General features: G+C 47.8%; 1 protein-coding gene across 3 annotated transcripts in view; it reads right to left on the reverse strand.

Annotated features, from left to right (window-relative positions):
- The window catches only part of COBL (cordon-bleu WH2 repeat protein), a 259,545-nt gene that overhangs the window by 153,389 nt on the left and 84,702 nt on the right, over positions 1-21,454 (reverse strand). For all 3 annotated transcript variants that reach the window (XM_060020105.1, XM_060020107.1, XM_060020106.1), the window contains exons 2-4: positions 19,534-19,737; positions 8,153-8,363; positions 5,960-6,188 (exon numbers count right to left, since the gene is read on the reverse strand). In XM_060020105.1, the coding sequence (XP_059876088.1) occupies positions 5,960-6,188; positions 8,153-8,363; positions 19,534-19,737 (644 nt within the window). The remainder of the gene's footprint in view (positions 1-5,959; positions 6,189-8,152; positions 8,364-19,533; positions 19,738-21,454) is intronic.

Below are 21,454 nucleotides of genomic sequence, written 5' to 3' on the forward strand. Positions count from 1 at the left end.
TCCCGATGGGGCACCAAAGCCCAGGCCAGTCGGGATGGTGATGACGCAGCCAAGGGCCACGGTCTCCAGGGCAAGGCAGAACTGGCGGCAGCGGCATCCCTGGGACCTCGGGCCGCACCAGACGCCCATATGGGAGACTCTGGGCATGGGGCCCAGCACTCCCCACTCAACAAGCACCCCCCCACCCTGGGATGCTTAAGCTGTGGGGACCACACTTGAGAGCCAGCAGAGTAGAGCTTAAGGATGCCATCATGGGAGCGTACTGGGCCTCAGTTTCCCCATCTGCAGATTGAAGATGACTCAGATGACCAAGCCTGGCACCCTCAGTGCCACCACAACCATTGTGACCATTATTCATGGATCGATGACACTCCGAAGGCCTTTGTCATCCGCTCATCCTGTTCTTGTCTTCCAAGGCACACAGATACGGCCAGAAGAGAAGATGTTGAGGTGTTGCTGAAGGACTGAAAAATTAATTTCCCCACACCGCTGCCAACTGCTGGACCACCAAACCACTGGTGGAAAAATGTGGACTGGATTTTACAAACTCTGCCACCAAGATACCAACCCAAACCAGGTAAATATCGGTGGGCTGCTCATCTGCTAAGCAAGAATTTCATATTCCAACTCGAGAAGGCAGGCGCGGAAGTCGGAGCCTTTGTGACATGCATTAACGTAATACTGTCCTCCCAGTGAAGCAAAAACCAAGCCCCTGAATCCCTGCATTCTGTCAGTGGCAAAGGCTCCGGTTTTAGTCCCAGGAACCAGGCCTCTCAGCTTCATGCAGGTGGCTCAGCCAGGCCAATCAGCGGTCCCCACATCACATGACATCCAAACCAGCGAGGGGACCGGCTTCAGTGGTGAGACATGCATCCCCCCGGAAACACGCGTGCACGTAGGGTTCACAGTTAATTGCACCAAAACCCTCTGTTAGGCCCAGAGCCTGTAGCAAAATATTCTGTGCCGCAGAGTAAAGCTATATGTGGACAAAGGTATGCACCAACGTGTATGTTTGTGCCTCTGATGTTTCTAGAATTGACTGCTATGTGACACAGATGTAGCAAGTGCAGGATATGACAGTGCCTGAGAGATGAGGGAGCGAGAACACATCACTGGCACACAGGCCGTTGTGCCAGCCACACCACGGTGAGACTGGATCAGAGATTCAGCCTCTCGTTTCTCTTCCTGGACAGGGGGAGTGGCTGGTCACCAGCCCCAGGACTGAGGCTCGGGCTCGGGGCACAGAGCCGCCCCAAGGGGACCGAGAGGCCACAGCCCACAGCTGCCCGGCTCTGAGCTGGGCCCCAACCAGACGGTCTAATCTCAAAGGTGAGGCTCGGAGATTCTGGACCGATGGGGCCTTCTGTGAGGTTTGAGACTGGCAGGCACTGCGGAAGGATGGGCTGCAGGGCAGGGCAAGATCACTTGGTTTTCCTGACCGTGTTCCCATCAGCCAAGACCCCCAAGGTGCCCCGCCTGGGTCGCAGCCAGGCCTGGAGAAAACACGCCAGTTAAGACCTAGAAGCCGTGGTTCTAAGTGGATGGCAATTTGAGCGTGGAGTTTATTTTGTTTCAATTTACTCTCATTTACTACGACTTAGATATGAATAAAAACACAGGGGAGGTTGTGTCTCATCCGTTTGGATGTGATCTGGAAGGTGATACGGATGAGCTGAGGGGTGTGGACGGATGGAGGACGCTGCAGGGGCCCTTGAGGACTGGCTCATTGAAAACGTCCACTTTTCCGGATGCAGAAATGGAGCAAGCCGTCGGGGGCCAGATCAGGGTCACCAAGCTTGTACATGCAAGAGGGGAAACTGGGTCTGCATCGCAGGGAAATGTGCACGTTTGTAAGTGACCATCCCCATCATGGGGGTCGTAAAAGAAAAGTCAAAAGAGCTCTGATTCACCTTCCCCACTGCCCTCAGCCTTACAATATCCCCAGATCAGACCACTCAGAACTGATCAAGCCTTCGTATATATGAGTTTTCTGCTCAAACCAACTATCTATTCATGGTGCTTCTTTTTTTAATTGGAGTATAGCTGATTTAAAACGTTGTGTTAGTTTCAGTTAGCTAGCTAGCTAGCTAGATTGATTGATAGATACAGATATATAGAGTGATATATTCTTTTTCAGATTCTTTTCCATTATAGGTTATTACAAGATATTGAGTATAGTTCCCTGTGCTATACAACAGGTCATCTATTTTATAAATAGTAGTATGTGTATCTGTTAGTCCCAAACTCCTAATTTATCCCCTCCACCCTTCCCCTTTGGTAACCTTGAGTTTGTTTTCTATGTCTGTGAGTCTGTTTCTGTTTTGTAAGTAAGTTCATTTGTATCATTTTTTTTTTAGATTCCACATATAAGTGATATATCACATGGTATTTGTCTTTGACTTACTTCACTTAGTATGATAATCTCTAGGTCCATCCATGTTCCTACAAATGGCATTATTTCATTCTTTTTTATGACTGAGTAATATTCCTTTGTATATATGTACCTCATCTTTACCCATTCGCCTGTCAATGGACACTTAGGTTGCTTCTGTGTCTTAGCTGTTGCAAATAGTGCTGCTATGAACATAGGGGTGCATGTATCTTCTCAAAGTAGAGTTTTCTCCAGATATATGCCTAGGAGTGGGATTGCTGGATCATATGGTAATTCTATTTTTAGCTTTTTAAAGGACCCCCCATACTGTTCTCCATAGTGGCTGCACCAATCCCACCAACAGTGTAAGAGGGTTCCCTTTTCTCCACATCCTCTCCAGCATTTGCTGTTATTTGCAGACTTTTTAATGATGACCGTTCTGTCTGGTGTGAGGTGATACCTCATCATAGTTTTGATTGGCATCTCTCTACTAATTAGTGATACTGAGCATCTTTTCATGTGCCTGTTGGCCATCTGTATGTCTTCTTTGGAGAAGTGTCTGTGGTGCTTCTTAAAAGAGAGTCCCTCTCTTTGTAGCATCCCTCCGCCCCGTATGACGGAGGAGGTAACAGGTGAGGAACATGAAGGGAGACCACTGTCAGACACGACACCTGGTCTGTGGCTCCAGAACAAAGCCCAGATTTTCTGCATTTTTTCTCTTTGAAACAAAGTCTAATGTCAAACACTTTACCGAACATGGACAGAAATTTCTATAAAATCCAAACACTCATTGGGAGTTTAATGACTCTCTTGGAGTGTGTGTGTGTGTTGTGTGTGTGTGTGTAGTCCAAAAGATTTATATAAGTCCCAATACAAATGTGTGTGCATACACGCCTATGTACGTATGTGCATGCATGTGGATGTATGTATTATACATAATACATACATATATATATATATAATTTATAAGAAATGAATGCAAAATTTGGACCAGTCATTTACATACTTGTCTATGACAGAAAAGGTCAGATTTCACAACCCACACTGCCCCAGATTCTGCCGCAGGCAGGATGGACCCTGAGGGCAGGTAAGCACAGGTGAGAAGGGCACGGGGCCTCTCCTGCATGGACCACTTCTGCTCTGCCCTGAAGTTCTGTGTTCATAAAGGGCCGTTTTCTACAAACAGCTCCCTCACTGTTCACCAATCAGAACCACACAACAAACCCTTGCCCAAGGGACGTTCTTCTCTTAGTCAACCAGGGAGTCAAGAAACCAAGCCACAACCTCAGTTCAGCCTGGCCAGACGCCCCCAGAGGTGCTGCCCTGCATCCCCTCAGGTCACCCCGTGCATCGTCCTAGCCCAGAGCCATGCAAGGTGCAGCTGGCGGGGCAGCGCTGGGCTCACTGTACCTCGGCAGCTCAGGGAAGGCTCCGACTGTGTTTTGGTCAGAAGAACTGGAAAAGGCAGGCAACAGAGAGTGAAGACAGGCTTCTTGACCCACGGCAGCACCTGACGAGGCCTTGGTCCCTGTGTCAGCCTGGACTGAGGCTGCTGTGCCCCGCAGGAGAAGGCCAAGTGCAAAGCAGGCCTGCATCCCTGGCCTGGATCCCCTAGAATCCTGCAGCTGTCTGGCTGCTAAGCGCCATCCTGGAAGCAGGTGGCAGCAAAGCCTTCCGCTTTCTCAAGCTGCCGCCGCCAGGAATTCCAGACAGGGCGGGCCTCTGCCTACAACACATCTCCTGCCCGTGGCCTTTACCCTTCCCCAAGCAGCTGCCAGCTGGGAGGGGGCGCAACCCAAGAGGGGCAAAGAAGAGAGCTCCTCACGGACAGAAATGTTCTCTTCTCTACTCAAATGTCTGACTGTCAGTAGGATGGGATGGAGGCGTTTGGCAAGGATGACAATCAAATATTTCACAGCCCACATGGCACATTATGGTCCAGACGAAAAGGATGTTGGCCACAGGCAGGGCACATCCTCGCCATGCCAGGTGATGCTCCTTTATTTGTCTGGGGAGGCTGCCGGGGTCCCAGGACGAGGGTCCCCAGGAGGGTGCCCGAGGCAGTGCAGAGGAGGACTCAGGGGCTGGGGGACAGCTATTTCTCCGCGTGCAACAGCCTGCCCTGCCCTGCGCCGGGGTCAGAAGAGGGAGGTCCAGACTTAGGGCAGTTTCCGCTCTCTCCGCCTCACCCGTGTGCCCAGAAGACCACCCACGGGCTTGCTGGGCCCACTCCTTAATGCGGAGACTGGTTTCATACGCTTTTCCCAGGTATTAGATTCTACAGCTACCTTTCAAGATATTCCGATTGATTAGCACATAACAGAAATACTCGTTTGCAGAAGACTTTTCCTTTCACATGCTTAAATGTGGGGCAATGTTTCTTTTGTCTTTCGTTCTCTTTTTCTGTCTTTCCAAATGAAAGCTCTGTTTCCAAAGATTCCCAGAAACCAAATTTAAATAGGGCCGATATAACGAGACAGACACAGCGGCAACATCCAGGCCCGTGCAGAAGGTGCTGAGAATCATCTTCTCTGTGTTTTAAAAACATACCGGATAAAACACAAGATGCATTACTCTCAAATGCCAGAACACTTTTTTTTGAAGGAATAAATAGTCTATGTTCTTGTACATGACTGAGCTAAAACTCTTTCTTGAATGTCGAATGAGACCCAGGGTCCAGAACCTTCAGGAGGAGATCTGGGGGAAGGGGAGGTTCCACTGTGACCATTACAGTTTGGTAATAAGAAAATACAGATTTTTTTAATTGGGAAAAATTTTTTAAAAAACTGTAGAAAAACATGAAAACTTGAATATGTGTGTATTTTAAAAGCCCAACCTGGTCAATATTTATGAAATAAAAGCCAATGGATATCAAATGAGCTCATTAAAATAGACACTTTGTGAAGCCCATTTTAATAATTCTAAAGTCAAGGAATATTAACTCTATATATATATATATATATATATTTTTTTTTTTTTTGGTCTCACAGTTGTTCAAATACAGTCAGCCCCTGTGTCAATCAGGGAACTCTGCTTACACAACAGTCTTTGTACCAACATTGGCCTCGAGGTGTCGCTCAAGCCAGAGCCTCCTACTAACTGTGATCTCAGGCTGGTACCACCTTCACGGGAGGAGAAGGATAGAGGGGAAGCAGCACGTGTTGTCTCCAGGGACTGAACTGCATTTGGGCAGGTTTAGGGAACAGCTCACTGCATTCTGCCACTGGTTTCGATTAGGAGCAACGTTTGAGACCTGGGAGTATTTAATGGCAACTGAAAAGGAAATCCAGGAGAATACGGTTCACACGTGGCTTCTGAGAAGTTCTTTTAGGGCAGAAGCGCCAGTATTCTCACCTTTCCCCTTTTTACGTATCTCATGGAAGCTCACGGGAGACAAGGGGTAACGAGCATGCTCACGACTGGGGGAAAGAGGTATAACTGCAATCCATGTATTGTATTTCCCGCCCACTCCCGTTCTGGTTTGGACAAAATTGGAGAGGCCTGCAAACGCCCATCCCCATCGCTCTGTGCTACGACGCATGCGCGGAGGGCCAGCGGCGCCGCGTCTGAGACGCTGGGTGGCCTCACCTCTCTTGTTGTCCCAGGCGTAGAGCTCCTTTATCCCCAGCTCGTTCAGGGACTTGGAGAGCTCCAGCTCCTCACCGGCCACGTTGTCCCTGAGGAGCACCACGTGCTCCGGGCTGACGTCACACTTGGCGCAGATGACTGGGAGGATGCTCTGCAGGGGAACCTCGGGGCTCACGCGCACCACCGCCTTCTGTGTGCGCAGGTAGTTCACCACCAGGCGCACCGTCTTCTGGAAAACACGGCAGGCAGAATTCCGTGAGCGCATCTTTGCACAGCTGTGTTTATACTAGAATGGAGCAGGGCATGATTTTGTGTGGACCGGGTCTTTCTTCCAAAATTCAGTGGGTCATGGGGGAAAGGGCACACTGAATAGGAATAGCAAATGCCTGGAAAAATGAATTTACCTTCCAATCTCTTTTGCTAATGAACAAACTGCTACCAACATGGGGAAATGGACAGCAGTGAGGGTCTCAATTTGGAATCTAATATACACACTGTCTTTCAAGGATTCTAAACAGACCTGAATGCAAGGCACTAATACGTTTCTTAAAGGGAAGTGGTTTGGAATTCTTGTGAACAATCCAATTTAAAGGAAAAAAAAACCCTCAGAAAACAAGACATCAAATTTTTGTTTAAGAAGACAAAATACCCACATAAATAGATTAATATCTAGTATCATATATTTATATGAATATTGACACATATACACTACACACATATGTATTTTAAGCTAGAAAAATATAACATACACTAGACATACAGATATAATAGGCATATAATAATAGACATCATAATCAGAAAAAAAATCAATTTGACTAAAGCTGGTTATACACGTCTACAGATAAAGTGACCCGTCAAAAATGTAATAGGCTGAAGTCTCATGCAGTCAACTTCTGTTTGGTCTTTACTGATCACCCACGTTGTTCTAAGATCCTGGGGAGTGGACACAGCAAATGTGTATTGAATAAAAAAAAACGGACTGAGATTTATCTCACCCCTTTCCAGTCTGAGTGCCAGGGTTTGATGAATTTTAGGAGGAAAAATGGAACCATGGATCTTTTCCATGCTTCTTAAACTGGAGTCATATATACACTTGGGCTCACCTGCCCCTGGGATTTGCAGCTGGGGTTCAAGACGGCAAGAAAAGCCGCAGAATATAAATATAAAAAGGGTTTATTTCCTTAAACAGTGATTTTAATTGAAGAATTAGGGCAAACTCAAAGTATAGATACCACCAATTAAAAGTTATTAATCACCCAAACCTAGAGGACATGACCTGTTGGCCAAATTACCATGTTTAAAAATAGGGAAATTTAGAGCTTCCCTGGTGGCGCAGGGGTTGGGAGTCTGCCTGCCGATGCAGGGGACGCGGGTTCGTGCCCCAGTCCGGGAGGATCCCACATGCCGCGGAGCGGCTGGGCCCGTGAGCCATGGCCACTGAGCCTGCACGTCTGGAGCCTGTGCTCCGCAACGGGAGAGGCCACAACAGTGAGAGGCCTGTGTACCACAAAAAAAAAAAATTACAATAAGCAGCTGGAGTTACCTTTAATCAATACTCAAAAGCCTGGAATCTATGCATAAAATATTATCCAAATTGCAATGAGTATTTCTGACATTAGTATTTCAAAAGGGAACCCCTTTCTGTTTTCCTCTCTCTAGGAAGCTGTTTACATCGTCTACATATTCCAACCTCTGCCGTGGACAGGAAGGCCTCCAGAACTCAGCTAGAACCTTTAGGACTAGGCCAAGAGGGTAGACATTGGCTACCTGTGGTTATTTCAATGAAAATTAAGAAATGAAAAGTTGTTTTTCGATCACACTAGCTGCATTTCGCATGCTCAGCAGCTACATGTCATCAGTGGCTGTCACCTTGCCGAGGGCAGAATTATAGACCATTTCCATCTTTGCAGAAAGTTCTGGTGGATAGTTCTGCTCTAGACTGGCTCCTCTTCTCTGGTATGGAAAGGAGAAATGCTACACAACAAACGTTATTCAATGCGTGAACTTCGGTCTCCTAAAGTAAACTCAGTTTAGGGTCTAACTTAGCCCACCACACAAGTGGAAACCTCAACCACCGCGTGCGTTACTTATACAGCAGGGGCTCCGCCGGCCTCTCCTCAGCAGCTCCAGCACCCTGGGTCACAGGGAACTGCATACGGCCTTATACGACAAAGGGTCCCTCGTGCTACTGACCTCAGGCACCTTAGCGGGGCCAGCCTTAACCTTCGCTTCAGGAACTTTTTCTTTCAGAAATACGGTATGCGCATTCAGGGTCCCAACCAAAGTATTTGGCTTAAAATTCAAAGGCTGTTGAGTTTCTGAAGACCGGATCTCCAAGGCATGGTTGGACGGGTTCAGGTGGTTCTGAAGGCAAAGTTCAACCAGTAGGTCCATCATCGCGTGGCTGAAAGAGAAACAAATCACGGTCATGGGGAATGTTTGCATTCTCCCTTCTGCTAGCTGAGTGGGTTAAGACAAATGAACCAGTGGGTGAATAAGCAAATTGGCCGTCAGTATGAAGAAAGAAAACAGCTTCTCGTTAATTCCTCAAGCATGACTGCACAGTGATATCTTAACACTTTCAATAGTAATAAACAACACTACTGAAAGCACCATCAGAATCAGAATAGCTGGGAAAATAGTTACATTTCTAGTTAAACCCATGGATATGTTGACCTGAATCCAATAAGGTCAGCACAAATGATATTAACGTATGGGCATAAGGCATTAAATTTTCAGTTATTCACAAATATAGTGTATCTTAAACACTGAAATTTTAAGTTGAAGACAATAGCTTTCTTTTTAGCTAAAAAGTATGCTTTTTAAAGACCAAAAATGAAGAAAATTACCTTATTTGAATTTTTATAATTTCTAAATTTTAAAATTTTTAATAATTTTTATAACGTCTCCCATCACAGATCATTATTTACTAAGGGAGCCAAATAACAACTCAGCTTGTCCCAAAGAATGAAATAATCTCATTTCCATCATTTATATTCACCTGGTGGAATGTTTGTATATTTCAAGCTGACCTCTCTTTTCCTACACATTTCCTGAGCAGTGCGGCATAAACACCTCACGAAAGCGTAGGTCCTCTCCTGTGATCTACTTCTTAATCAGGAACTGGCACGGCAATAATTTCAGGTCATAGTGATGCTTTCCAGGTGTCTGGCGCCCAGGGGTGTGTAGACCTGGGACTCATGGCGCACCTGTAAAGGCACAGGTGCCAGCTTCTGCCCACCATTCGGTCATCACTCACCTTGAGGGCTGTGAGCTGCGGGGGCCCTGACACTGAACTGTGAAACCACAGGCAAAGCTGCAAAGTACCCTATTTCCCATTCACTTGTTAAAAATATCAATAATATTCTAGTGGATACAGAACATTTCCCAGCCATCTCCATGACAATACTTCCTCCCACCCGATATCCAGGAAGTAATTAGGTAACAGCCTATGTCTTAACCAGGGGACCCTGGAATCACCTGGGACGTTTAAGAGGCTCATTACCCCCCTGGCTCCTGGGGACTCTGAAAGGACACACGGTGGGGACAGGGCAGCGCTAACCCTCACGTGGGCCACGCTGGTGGGCGTGCAGGCTAATGACGCTGTCAGCTCTGATTCCCTTGGCTCCGGGATAAAAATCATCTTTCTCTCAACGACAAGCATAATGCGTCAGAACAGGCAAGCAACATCACCAAAGACTCCAAGACACGAAACTCCATGGAAAAGCCTCAGCACAGAAAACAGACTTCTAACGATGCTAAAATAACGACCTGTTACTTGTTACCACGTACTATGTTTCCTCCATGGCCCAGAGCCATTCTGTGCAGGTCACACTGTTCCCACTTACCCTCACCAAGCCTGGGGGGTGGGGACCGTTATCCCCCAGTTCCCATGAGGGGGTGGAGCTGGGGTTGGGACCCTGGTCCCATACGATGTTGACTGTCACTTCCCCTCTCGTATCTCCACCCACAGTCTACTGCCACCAAGTAAACCAAAAAGGATAAATTTTCCAATAAAGATTTGAATTAATCCTAGAATGTAAACCACAAAGGACACCAAAGCTAGTGATGTAACCTTCTGTTCTTCTAATTCAATAATTGGTAACATGGTTTTTTTCGGGTTTTTTTGTTTTTCTTTTTTGCGGTATGTGGGCCTCTTACTGTTGTGGCCTCTCTCGTTGTGGAGCACAGGCTCCGGACGCGCAGGCTCAGCGGCCATGGCTCATGGGCCCAGCCGCTCCGCGGCATGTGGGATCTTCCCGGAGCAGGGCACGAACCCGTGTCCCCTGCCTCGGCAGGCGGACTCTCAACCACTGTGCCACCAGGGAAGCCCTTGGTAACATGTTTGAAACATCACATTTGACCTTCTGCAAGGGAGCAGGCCAGCTCTGGGGCTGGAGGGGTTTTCCTGCATCACAGAGAATAAACTATCCTTGCCATTAACGGAAGCTGGGACTTATTCTCGCGTGGGCTCGCCGAGGAGTGATGTAGTACTTGGTTCCCGTCCGGATAAAGAATTGTACTTGGTTCCCGTCCGGATTAAGAATCTACCCTATGTATTGAGTGGATCTCCTCCGCAATTGGCCGATCGGCACCCACCCTGCTGCCCTCACTCTTCTGTGACCCTAACGTAGGACTCGGCTCTGCCCAGCGAAAGCTCTTTAATGATGAAGCTGCAGTGACGTTTTCAACACTTGAGGGTGGAAGCGTTTCTCAACAAAATGTTTGGTGGGAGTAGGGAAGGGAAGGAAGTCCCAAGCAGAAAATTCTATGATGCTGGAGGCCTATTTCCTCAAATTGACCATTTGGGGAAGGGGAAAGCACAAAAAAAAACCAAACCACTGTAAGACCATGATAATAAAACTCAACACCATACCCGTCATGGTATGTGCTTAAATTGTTCAAAGGGCACAGAGGCCATCACCGCTTCAGCCAAGGGGACAGCATCTCTTCCCGGGGCTGGAACCCAAGCCAGGACAGAGGGTTTCTGCAGGAGAGCAAGGAGGTTTAGGAGATGAGGAGAACTCAGGCTTTGAGAGCTGTCTGTTCTGCAGGCCTCTCTCTGTGTCTACAGAGAGTGACAGACAGCCTAATGCAGACTGACCTGGGCCGCATCTAGGAAGCTGGATACACAGCACAAGGCCTAATGTGAGGACCTGGGTCCAGAAGCATGAGCTCATCTCGCGTTTCCTGCAGGGCCTCCCACTCGAGTGATTCCTCCCCAGGCCCATTTAAAGCATGATCTGAGGAACTACTTTCCAGCACAAGCGTTTCTGGACGGTGTCCTCAGAAAACGGGGCCGGCTTCTCTGCCACTTCCATCGCACCATGGAAGTGGCTATTGGCTGGCATTTTAAGTCACCAAACTCCAAAACAGCCAGCCAGTTCTGTCTTTGATGCTACTGGAAAAAGTCACCCAGAAGGAAGAGGAAACCACAGCACCGTGGCAGCACCCGATGGCAGTCACGGAGGAACCGAGCTGCTGTCTGGTCCCCGGGGGTTTGGATTCACCGGACCTCAGCCTGCAGAGGATGAGAACTTCTAGCCAGGCGTCCCTGTGTGCCCTCCACAGGGCCTCAGCAGGTCCCGGGGCCACACAGGAGAGGACTTTCCGGAGACTGAAGGTGGCTGCCTGGTTATCCCTGCACACTCTCATTACCTCCTGAGCCGGACTCCCCAGGTGACTCCCACCTGCCCACAGGAGTACCAGCACCGCCTCTGATCCGCTGGCCCTTTGATGAGGGGTCGGGCATCTTTCCCTCCGAAGCTGGTTTAATGAAGGGACTCCAGAGGCATCCTAGGGCCACCCTCACCACTGCTCAGACCTGCCTCTCTGCCCCGGTTTCCTCCTCGGTGAGGGCGAAAGGATTGTCCATCCACCAGCGAGTCTTAAGTCACCCCTAAGTCACTGAGCACAGCGCCAGGCACATGGTGAGTGAGAAGTGTCTGCTGAATAACCGAGTGAATTGGATCCTGTCTTTGCTGTTTGCGGTTGTGTGTGATGAGACGTTTTCCCTGGCTCAGGGCAGAGCATCTCTGCCGGGATGTGGCTGGACTCCATCCGGCTCTCAGCAGGTAGCAAGATATACTCCTTTAAAGCAGCACCCTCAGGGGATTGCCCCATAGAGTCTCTGCAGTCTTACAAAGAACACTAGGCAATCAGACACTCTCAGCGTGTCGAGAAAGACTCAGGTGGATTAAAGAAACTGACTACACCATCATCGCTAAGGACCCCAAGCACGCCCTCTGGTCTCAGTGGTCCCCCTGTATGAATGATGCTGTGGACAAAATCATCTCTCCCCACATTCACATTGATCCCCCAACTCCCAGTGTGACCGTATCTGGACATGGGGCCTCCAAGGACGCAATTAGGGTTAAATGAGGTCATAAGGGTGGGCGCTAATCTGATGGGATTTGTGTCCTCAGAAGAAGGGACACAGAGAGCTCGCTCTCCCTGTAACCCCACCAAGAGGAGGTCGTGTGAGCACAGAGCAGGACAGTGGCCGCCTAGGACCAGGAAGAGGTCTCAGCATGAAATCACCTGCCGTCACCTTGACCTTGGGCTTCCAGCCTCCAGATTGTGGGGAGTAAATGTCTGTGTTCAGGCTGCCCCATCTGTGGCATTTTTAAGACCGCCTGAACTAAGACAAAGACAGACACCATTACCAGGGTCTCTGCCTCCCTCTCTGTAATCCCAAGTTCAAGGGAAGAGTAAAAGGTAGTAACAAAGAGGACTGGTTACCCCAAACCACAGTAACAGGGGTGGTGGGTGGGTAATGACACTGATCTTTGGGGTTTCTCTCCATTGCTCCTCAAATATCCTTTTCGTTCCAACTTTTTTTTTTTTTTTCTGCAGTACGCGGGCCTCTCACTGCTGTGGCCTCTCCCGTTGTGGAGCACAGGCTCCGGACGCGCAGGCTCAGCGGCCATGGCTCACGGGATCAGCCGCTCCGCGGCATGTGGGATCTTCCCAGACCGGGGCACGAACCCGTGTCCCCTGCATCAGCAGGTGGACTCTCAACCACTGCGCCACCAGGGAAGCCCTTGTTCCAACTTTTTAATCTCTGTTCCCCGAATGAATCTTAAGTGCTCCCAATGTAAGGATGAAATTTATTTTTCGGCATTTGTTTGTTTTTTAGGCGCAAAAAAGTCTTTTATACAGTATCTAAGCTTCTTTTGCTCACTCATTCACCCATTCACTTAGACATTAGGTCCTACTGTGTGCCCAGCTGTGGGGATTCAAAGGAAATAAAATATAGCTCTAATTCTCATTTGGTCTATCCAAAAGATTTCACATTTTTAAGGGTGATGAAAAGAACATGCAGATTGCAGCCTTCCTTGAGCATTACACATTCAAAAATTCAATACTGAACATATCTACAGGTAATTTCTGCCCATCCCGAGCAACTTTGGTATTCCTTCTGCAGTACTTGACATCAATAGCACAAAGAAAACAGATGGGAATAATTTCAAATGTAATCCTTCACTTTGGATATTTATCGATTACGTTATAATGATACTTCAAACTTAAAGAGAAAGATAACTTGGGTTTAAATCTAAACAAAACACTATTCTTACAGCAGAAAAAGGGATTTCCCTCCTCTATTATTTTTAAGTTATCAAATTTATTTTTAAATTTAGAAAGTGAGTAGAATTTTTCTAGCTCTCTCTTTAAAAAATATTACTTTACAAATATGTGGAGATTTCCAAAAAATGGTTTGCGTGAGTCGGTGGTTTCAATAAGAAGAACCTGGTCTTCTCTCAGGCGTGGTTCTTTTTGAAATCCTGGCAGAGTGCTGGACAGGTCGAGGAACAGCCCATGCCAATCCTGCGCTCCCTAAATGCAGACGGCACGTGGGGACCAGGCTGTCTGGGGACCACATGGGAGTCAGAGAGGCCAAGGCCCATTTCCGTCCGGCAGGGCTGACGGATGGACCTCTTCCTTCTCCAAGGGAGGGCGCTTCCATCTAAATCACAAAGCTTGCCTTGGCCAGGCTGCTGGGGCTCACTGAGATGCTTACACTCACCTACAACTCCCGCTTGCTGCCATCGTGCCGGCGAGACCCTGGGCTCACTCTCGGGGATCCCGAGCTCACCCGGATACGCTGACGTCTGGCAGGGCCACGGCACGCACGGCAGCAGGGGTTCTCAGAGTCTAACACGTGTTCCGGAAGTTCAAGCGTGTTCAAGCCCAGATCGCTGGTCCCACCCCGGGGTTTCTGATTCGCTAGGTCTGGGCAGGAAATTTGCATTTCTCACAGGTTCCCAGGCGATGCGGCGGCTCTTGGTCTGGGGCCACACTGAAAAACGACTGCACCCTCGGTACTCATGAAATGAGCATTCAGTACCTAGCAATGACTGGATTAAAAGGTGCCACGGTGTCAAGTGTACAAATCATGTTAAGGTCGCTACTTCCAGATACAACGTTAAAACAATCTGCGTGCACTGTCAAATCATAGACTGGTTGAATGGGCCTAGTTTCTCGTGCGGGATCGAGGCCAGCAGGTGGCCCGAGCCCTGGGTAAGGCAGACTCTGGTGTTACAGAGTCAGAGCAAGTCCAGTGTGGCAGCTTCACCTGGTAACACAGAAGCGGGACATGGCAAGATGCTAGCAGGGCCTGCCCAGAGTGGGTCTGTTGCCCAGAGGCTGGGCTCTGGGTTTGAGGCCAGGGTCACGGGCAAAAATCCAGTCTTATGGCCGCTTAGGTCCTGAGCCCATCAACGAGGCACGGGGGAACAGGCCGCAGCAAAATGACCAGGGGGGCCTGCGTCTCAGGCACACGTCAGAAGCCCGGTCATCGGGACGACGGCACCAAATCAGAGAGTTGGTCACATCCTCACAAAACCGAAATGTCACCGGGGCCAGGCAGCTGCCCCAGCCTGCAGGGGGTCTGAGTATGTGACCAGGGAGAGAGGGAGTTATGCCGATTGGAGGGACATGCCTTCTCCAAAGGCGTTTGACTTGTAAAACTGTTGAAAACACACTGCTAGTTGGAACACCCTGACCTGGAGAGAGGGATTTCAGAGGATGGAGCTTGACAGTTATCCTCGCTGCATGGGATGTCGTGAGCGGCTGTCTGGACAGGTGTGGACGGGCCATCTCAAAAGGCGGTGCCTTCTGGTTAGGTTCTGGCCACGGAAACTTGTGTTTTCCTTAACTCCAACCTCAGCATCTTTGACCTCTATCTTGACATCTGACTTGAGAATCTAGAGCCTCCTGTATCCAGGTCATACGGGAGCAGGTTTTTCTGTGTGCTTCTCACTTGGCAGGTAAGTCAACCAGCCCCCTGGGGGACCTGGAACACAGCCTGGATAGCTTTAAAGTTCCCTGTCAGTGCTTATTTTTAAAATGCACGTAACATTTGCATGCTACCTTTAATGTAGAACTATTGTTCACTGTGTGTGAGTTAAATGAACGCTCAGATGCACCAGCTTTCTCCTGACTTGCCTAGCGCTGGGGAGGAACCTTGCATCCCCAGAGGCACGTGCAGTCTTGTCAGCGGCAAGTGGAGCCTAGGATGGCTTCCAGGATACACGCTGGGACCCGGCCAGCCCTCGTGTCCAGGCCGCGCATCTCCCCTTCCCAATCCGGGTTCCAGCAGCAGTACACTTCCGCCTTCTTGCACAAACTGGTCCTTTTGCGAATGCTATTTATTTCCTTCTAGTTGCTGGGACGTCCTCCTCCCAGGGTCTCATGAAAGCTAAGTGTTCAATATGTATTTTGCTCAATGAAGAAATGATCATTTTCATTTTTTTAGTCTCTCGGGATCCCACAAAGGAGACTGCCTCTCGGGAGGATGGGTTTAGCACCACATCCAAAACCGTAACAGCACCTTTTCACAGGATAGGCAAGGAGTTGATAATCGATGGTCTGCCCCTTAACCAGGCTACTTCCTCACAGGAAAGATGCTTATAAAGAAACTTAGTAACTGGAGGCTGTTGATGAAAATTAAGGGATTTTTAAGGCAGTGAAAATACTCTGCGTGATACTAGAATGGTGGATACGTGCCATGATACATCTGTCCAGACCCAGAGAATGTAAAACACCGTGACTGAACCCTGACGTAAGCCATGGGCTTTGGGTGATGATGACGTGTCAGTGTAGGTTCATCGATTAGAACAGAGGTACCACTCTGGCGGGGGAGGTGGATAACGGGGCAGGTTGGGTGTATATAGGGGCAGGGGGTATATGGGAAATATTGCTGCTTTCCTCTCAATTTTGCTGTGAACTTAAAACTGCTCTGAAAAATAAAGTCTTTTAAAAAACAGTATCCTTTAAGTGAAAATGTAAATCAAGTTAAACCAAGCCTATTATTTGGAGAATGGTCCTCTTCTGGCAGCATCCCCAGCATCAAAACTGCCCTTCCCAGCTTCACCCCCTTCACACACTGGTGCTGGAGAAGAACCAGCTTCCTTCAGGCCCCGGAGCCACGAGCTCACAGGGAGCAGGGTTCAGGCCACGGGGCCTTGCTGAAGCTGCAAGCCAACCACACACTTGCTTTCTCTGTAGGGAGCATGGCCAGTACCTTGATGGGCAGGTGATGCAGGACAGACCAGGGTTGGGCTCGCTCACCCCTCCCCTCCCCTTCATCTCGGAACAGGTGAACTCTCTCCAGAAGGGATTCAGAGGACGATACCTGTGCCATGGGAGTCCTGTGTTGTTTTACAAGGCCGGGAACCTGCAAATCCATGCACGGTTGTAAACTTGGCTATTATAAATGGGGTCTGACAGCCCACAGAGGCAGGACTAAACATTGAGAGAGATTTCCTCTCTCCTGCGAGGGAAATGCTTGCCTTCTCCTGTCCTGGGCCCCTCGGGCTCGCATGCCAACTGGACGTGAGTTAATTTACCACATCAGAATGACATGGACCCAAATCTCGATTGCTTGACGCCATCTATGAAGCTCCCTTTTGGCAAAGGGCATTTTCTCTTCAAAGCCCTTCTCTTTACTTGTCCCCCAGTTAGAGTGATGGGACCAGCGGTCTCCTGGCAGTGGCTCTGAGCAGTGCTGGTAGCACCCTTCCTAAAAGGGCACCAGAGCTTCTTCCTTAAGAAAGTTCCAGAACACCCGTTCCCATGTCTCATCTAAGAACATACTGAGACTTTTACTTACGTTTCTAAATCCAAAGGAAACTTTAAAAAAAGAGAGAAAGAAAAATCACTGTCATATGCAGAATGGAATCATCAGACTCCAAGTACTAATGTGTTTTCCTTGTGAGAATCTTTCATGTTTGGAAAGGTAGTTAAGGTGCTGACTGTAAATTATAAACGACTTGCTTATCCTGCGGAAAGGTGGACATGTTCTCTGATAAAATGGAAGAGAGAAACCACACTGATAAACGATTAGTAGATCTGGTTTCAGCAAGGGTCAGGAATGTGACTTGGGCCCACTCTTGTATTATTGAAGAGCAGGACACATAAAACCAATTCCCAGAGCAAGAAGCTGCAGCGTCAGCAAGTTGCAAGCCGCTAAGGGAGCCCACAGGTTGCTGCGGGAAACCCTTGGGGAAGGGATGAGTATTTACCTCTTAGAAAATAGAAAAGTATTTTAATACTTAATCTCTACAGCTGAACCTATTCTCACAGCCGCATTGCAAAATGGCACAGTGATAACTTCTACTCTGAAAGAAAAAGAAAATTAAAATTGGAAGAATGTGTTCAGCTTGAAAACATTTTTCAAAATAATATTTTTAATTTACAAGTGGGCATTCTATCTCTCCTCATGCACTTGTAAGCTCGGACCTGTGTATTATTTAAGACACGACCCATGAGTCCATTTTCTTAAAAGGTATGTAACTAGACAAAGAAGCCATGGTTTCACAGGTGTATACTTAGCCACAAACTCAAGCTGTACACATGAAATATGGACAGTTTTTATATGTTAATCGCACTTCACTAAAGTGTTTATTTATAAATGTAACTAGAAATTGGGCCAAAAATATAAGAATGGTGAGTCAACTGAATACAGTCACTAATAAAATTACACTCGTCTATTAAAGTAGTTTGTAAACCTATGCAAATATGGCCTGCTTCTCAAGTTAAAGTTAAGTGGGAAAAGCGTATTTAGAACAAAGACCCCTCTGTAAAACAAGAAATACAGACACTTTAGAAACCTGAATGTCTCTTGCGTGAACCCTGCCCACAGGAGCTACTGCCTTCTGTGGGCGCTAGGCCACAGGGATCAAGGTAAGTCCTAACTTTGGGGTCCAGAGCCTTCTGCTGGTGGGGTGGTGGCCACAAGGAGAAGCCCCACAGAGGAGCACACCCTGGTGCACCCTGCTGGGAACACTCTGGAAAGCTGCTTGGCACCCCTTTTAGAGTTGAAGATGCTGTATCCTAGGTACATATCAATGCCTGGAGAAACATTCCTTAACTTTTTGTACACACAGCCCATAAAATAATTTTTAAAACTTATGTACCCCTTTGCCAGTAAATTGTCACCTGGAATTTTCCTTATAAAATTTAATAGTTGCCAAGGATGTAATATCAGGTAGAATCAGAATACTAAGATTTTAACATAAAACTGTTGTATCACTATTTTCAATGTACCCACAAGAATAAAAACACCCAGAGTGATGTGATTTCCACCATTATCCATTTTTAAAAGACTCGAGCAAACTTTTTTTAAGATTTAAATATTTCATATCATTTCTTACCTTCCTTGGCTTCCTAGAAATACGACTCCCATTCACTCCTGCCTCAGAATTATACAAAACTATTTTTATGCTTGAATGCTTTTATAATTGATCACTCCATCATATTCTGCACAATAAAATGTCTAAACATGTAAATGGAATTGTTTTCTGTGATTTTGTTAAAACTTTTTATTATGGATTGAGCTACTAACAGTAGTGCGGAATTGCTCAAACAGTATAATTACGATCTATTTTGATAAGTATCAAACATCAAGTTAGAAATTCTATCGGTAATAACACCCTTCATACTCTTAGTGGAGTATTACCAGTGCTTCCGTCCTGCCTCTTACGGCTGGGAAGGGACGGGAAGAAGAACCAGCATGTGAGCTCGGCCACAGGTACCTTCACAGGCAGATCAGCTCCAAATGAGGGTGCGGGTGGGAATCGAGGGTCTGGAAATTGATTCCCATCAGTGTCAACTCCACGGGTCGGATTTTATTCCTTAATCTAAACCTGCATTGTTTCCATTCGGAAGATTGATAACTGACGGTACTCATACTTCCGAGAGTCAGTCCGTAAGTGGCCCGAGGATGGTCACTCGGGGGGCTGCCCCCGGGCTGTGCAACTTCAGGGCCAAGGATGCCGGCCCCACCTGTGGTGGTGGTCACCTACTCGGAGGTGCTTATGGGCCTGAGAGCCCCCTTCCTTCTGAGCCCACCTCTAACAGGAGTGAGCTGCAGTCCTAAGGATGAGGGTGTGCGTGGTGGCCCAGCTGGCATGCAGCCGGGCCGCCTGTGACACTGCAGGTTGTCTCTAGGCCCAGATTTACACCCCAAGGCCCTGGTCCAGCCCAACGCGGGAGGATGCGCCCACTCCTCAGGTCTCGCTGGATCTGCAAACTGGACGGCAGGGCCCTCCTCGCCGCGCCCAGGCCCTTACCTCCCGTTGACCACACTCTTCTTCTCCAGCCCGCTAGGCAGCACCACGGTCATGGCCACCACCCTGCCGTCCAGCGTCTCCTTCCTGCTGAGCAGGTTCTGCGGGGGGCTGGGGGACGCATCACGGGAAGGTCTCTGTCCTCTGTGCACGTTGGGGGTGGTGGGCCCCCCGGGAGGGGGCGGAGCACGAGCCTTCATCTTCCTCCTTGAAAGGTGAGAACGAGAAGGACTGAATGAGGTGGCAGCTTCCAACCCAAAGTTAGCAAATCACTTGTCGATGGCCAGCAGCTCCTAAGGACCTTTCCTCCTAATTGTCCAGTCTTATAAGTGCTTAAGGCCTTCTGAGTTGCACAAACTTTTAAAAATCAATATATTACAACAAGGACCTACTGCATAGCACTGGGAACTATATTCAGTATCTTGTAATAACCTAAAATGGAAAAGAATCTGAAAAAGAATATATATATATATATATATATATACACACACATATACGTGTATGTGTGTGTATAACTGAATCACTTTGCTGTACACCTGAAACATTGTAAATCAACTCTACTTCAATTAAAAAAATCAATATATTAGCACTCTTCAACATAGAGACAATGGACAACTAAGAAAAGTAGAGGACGCATCATTTTTTTTAATTGAAGTAGAGTTGATTTACGATGTTGTGTTAATCTCTGCTGTACAGCGAAGTGACTCAGTGATATGTATATATACATTCCTTTTTTATATTCTTTCCATTATGGTTTATCACAAGATATTGAATATCGTTCCCTGTGCTATGCAGTAGGACCTTGCTGTTGATCTGTTCTCTATATAAAAGCTTGCATCTGCTAAGCCCAAACTCCCACTCCATCCCTCCCCCACCCCCTCCCCCTCGGCAACCGCCAGTCTATGGTCTATGGAGGACGCATTTTTGAAAGTAAGCGTTCCTGGAAAGAAACAGCCTAAAATGTGTTCCCCTCCTGGGAGTGGGCTGGGGCAGCAGAGTTTGCTTGGACCAGTCCTTTCTGAACCATTGACTGGGTTACAAATCCCAGCTAATTAAGGGGTCTGCATTGCTCTAGCTGAAACCGCTGGATCCACCACCAGCTGAGAATCTGGAGCACATGGGTCCACGGTATTGAGGATGCGACAGGACTACATCAGGAGGTACTAAATAAGCCAGAAAATCCACCAGACCAACACCCGCAGACACGGGCGCTGTGGACGGAGGTGGCAGTTTAGTGGCAGGGGCTACAAGTGATGGTATTTTAGCACGACACCTGCTCCCCCTCTGTTTTCACCTTATTTCCGACTGTGCTTTGAATTCTCAATTCACCTTGTAGATTTCTAAACACCTGTCAATAAATCACCCACTCTGACGAACATTTTTAGAAATTCTTGTCTCCTCCACATTATTCAGGGGAGGCAACGGACCTTACTTTGTGTAGGTGTTTTATTTTATATTTAGGTACATCGGTGTTTTATGTACAAGTACATATATGTGTACGTATGTGCATGTGCATGTGATGTGTATGTATACATGCACACATTTATTTATATGTTTCTTATTTATATATAAGAATCTTATTTTACAGAGGCCCTGGGCATTATATAACAAGAACTGGCATTTACTCAGCATCAGGACCTATGCTAATAATACGCTTAGGAAGCTCACTTCATTGAAAATATTTTGCAGTTGAGAACACTGAGTGTCAGTAAGATCCTAGCTCCCCAGAAGCCTGGAGCAGGGATGCAGAACAGGTGTGTCTGGCTCCCAGGGCCTTGCCCCTCCCCACCTCGCTGTGCTCCCGCCTGCCCTCTTCCAGAGCGAGGAGTCACAGAGAGGCCACGTGAGCCCTCAATGTTGAACTTCTCCTGCAGAGCAATGTGCTGGGGCACTCTGGCCCAAAGCATCAGACACCAGAATTCCA

Source organism: Delphinus delphis, chromosome 9 (assembly GCF_949987515.2).
Source record: "Delphinus delphis chromosome 9, mDelDel1.2, whole genome shotgun sequence".
Taxonomy (NCBI): domain Eukaryota; kingdom Metazoa; phylum Chordata; class Mammalia; order Artiodactyla; family Delphinidae; genus Delphinus; species Delphinus delphis.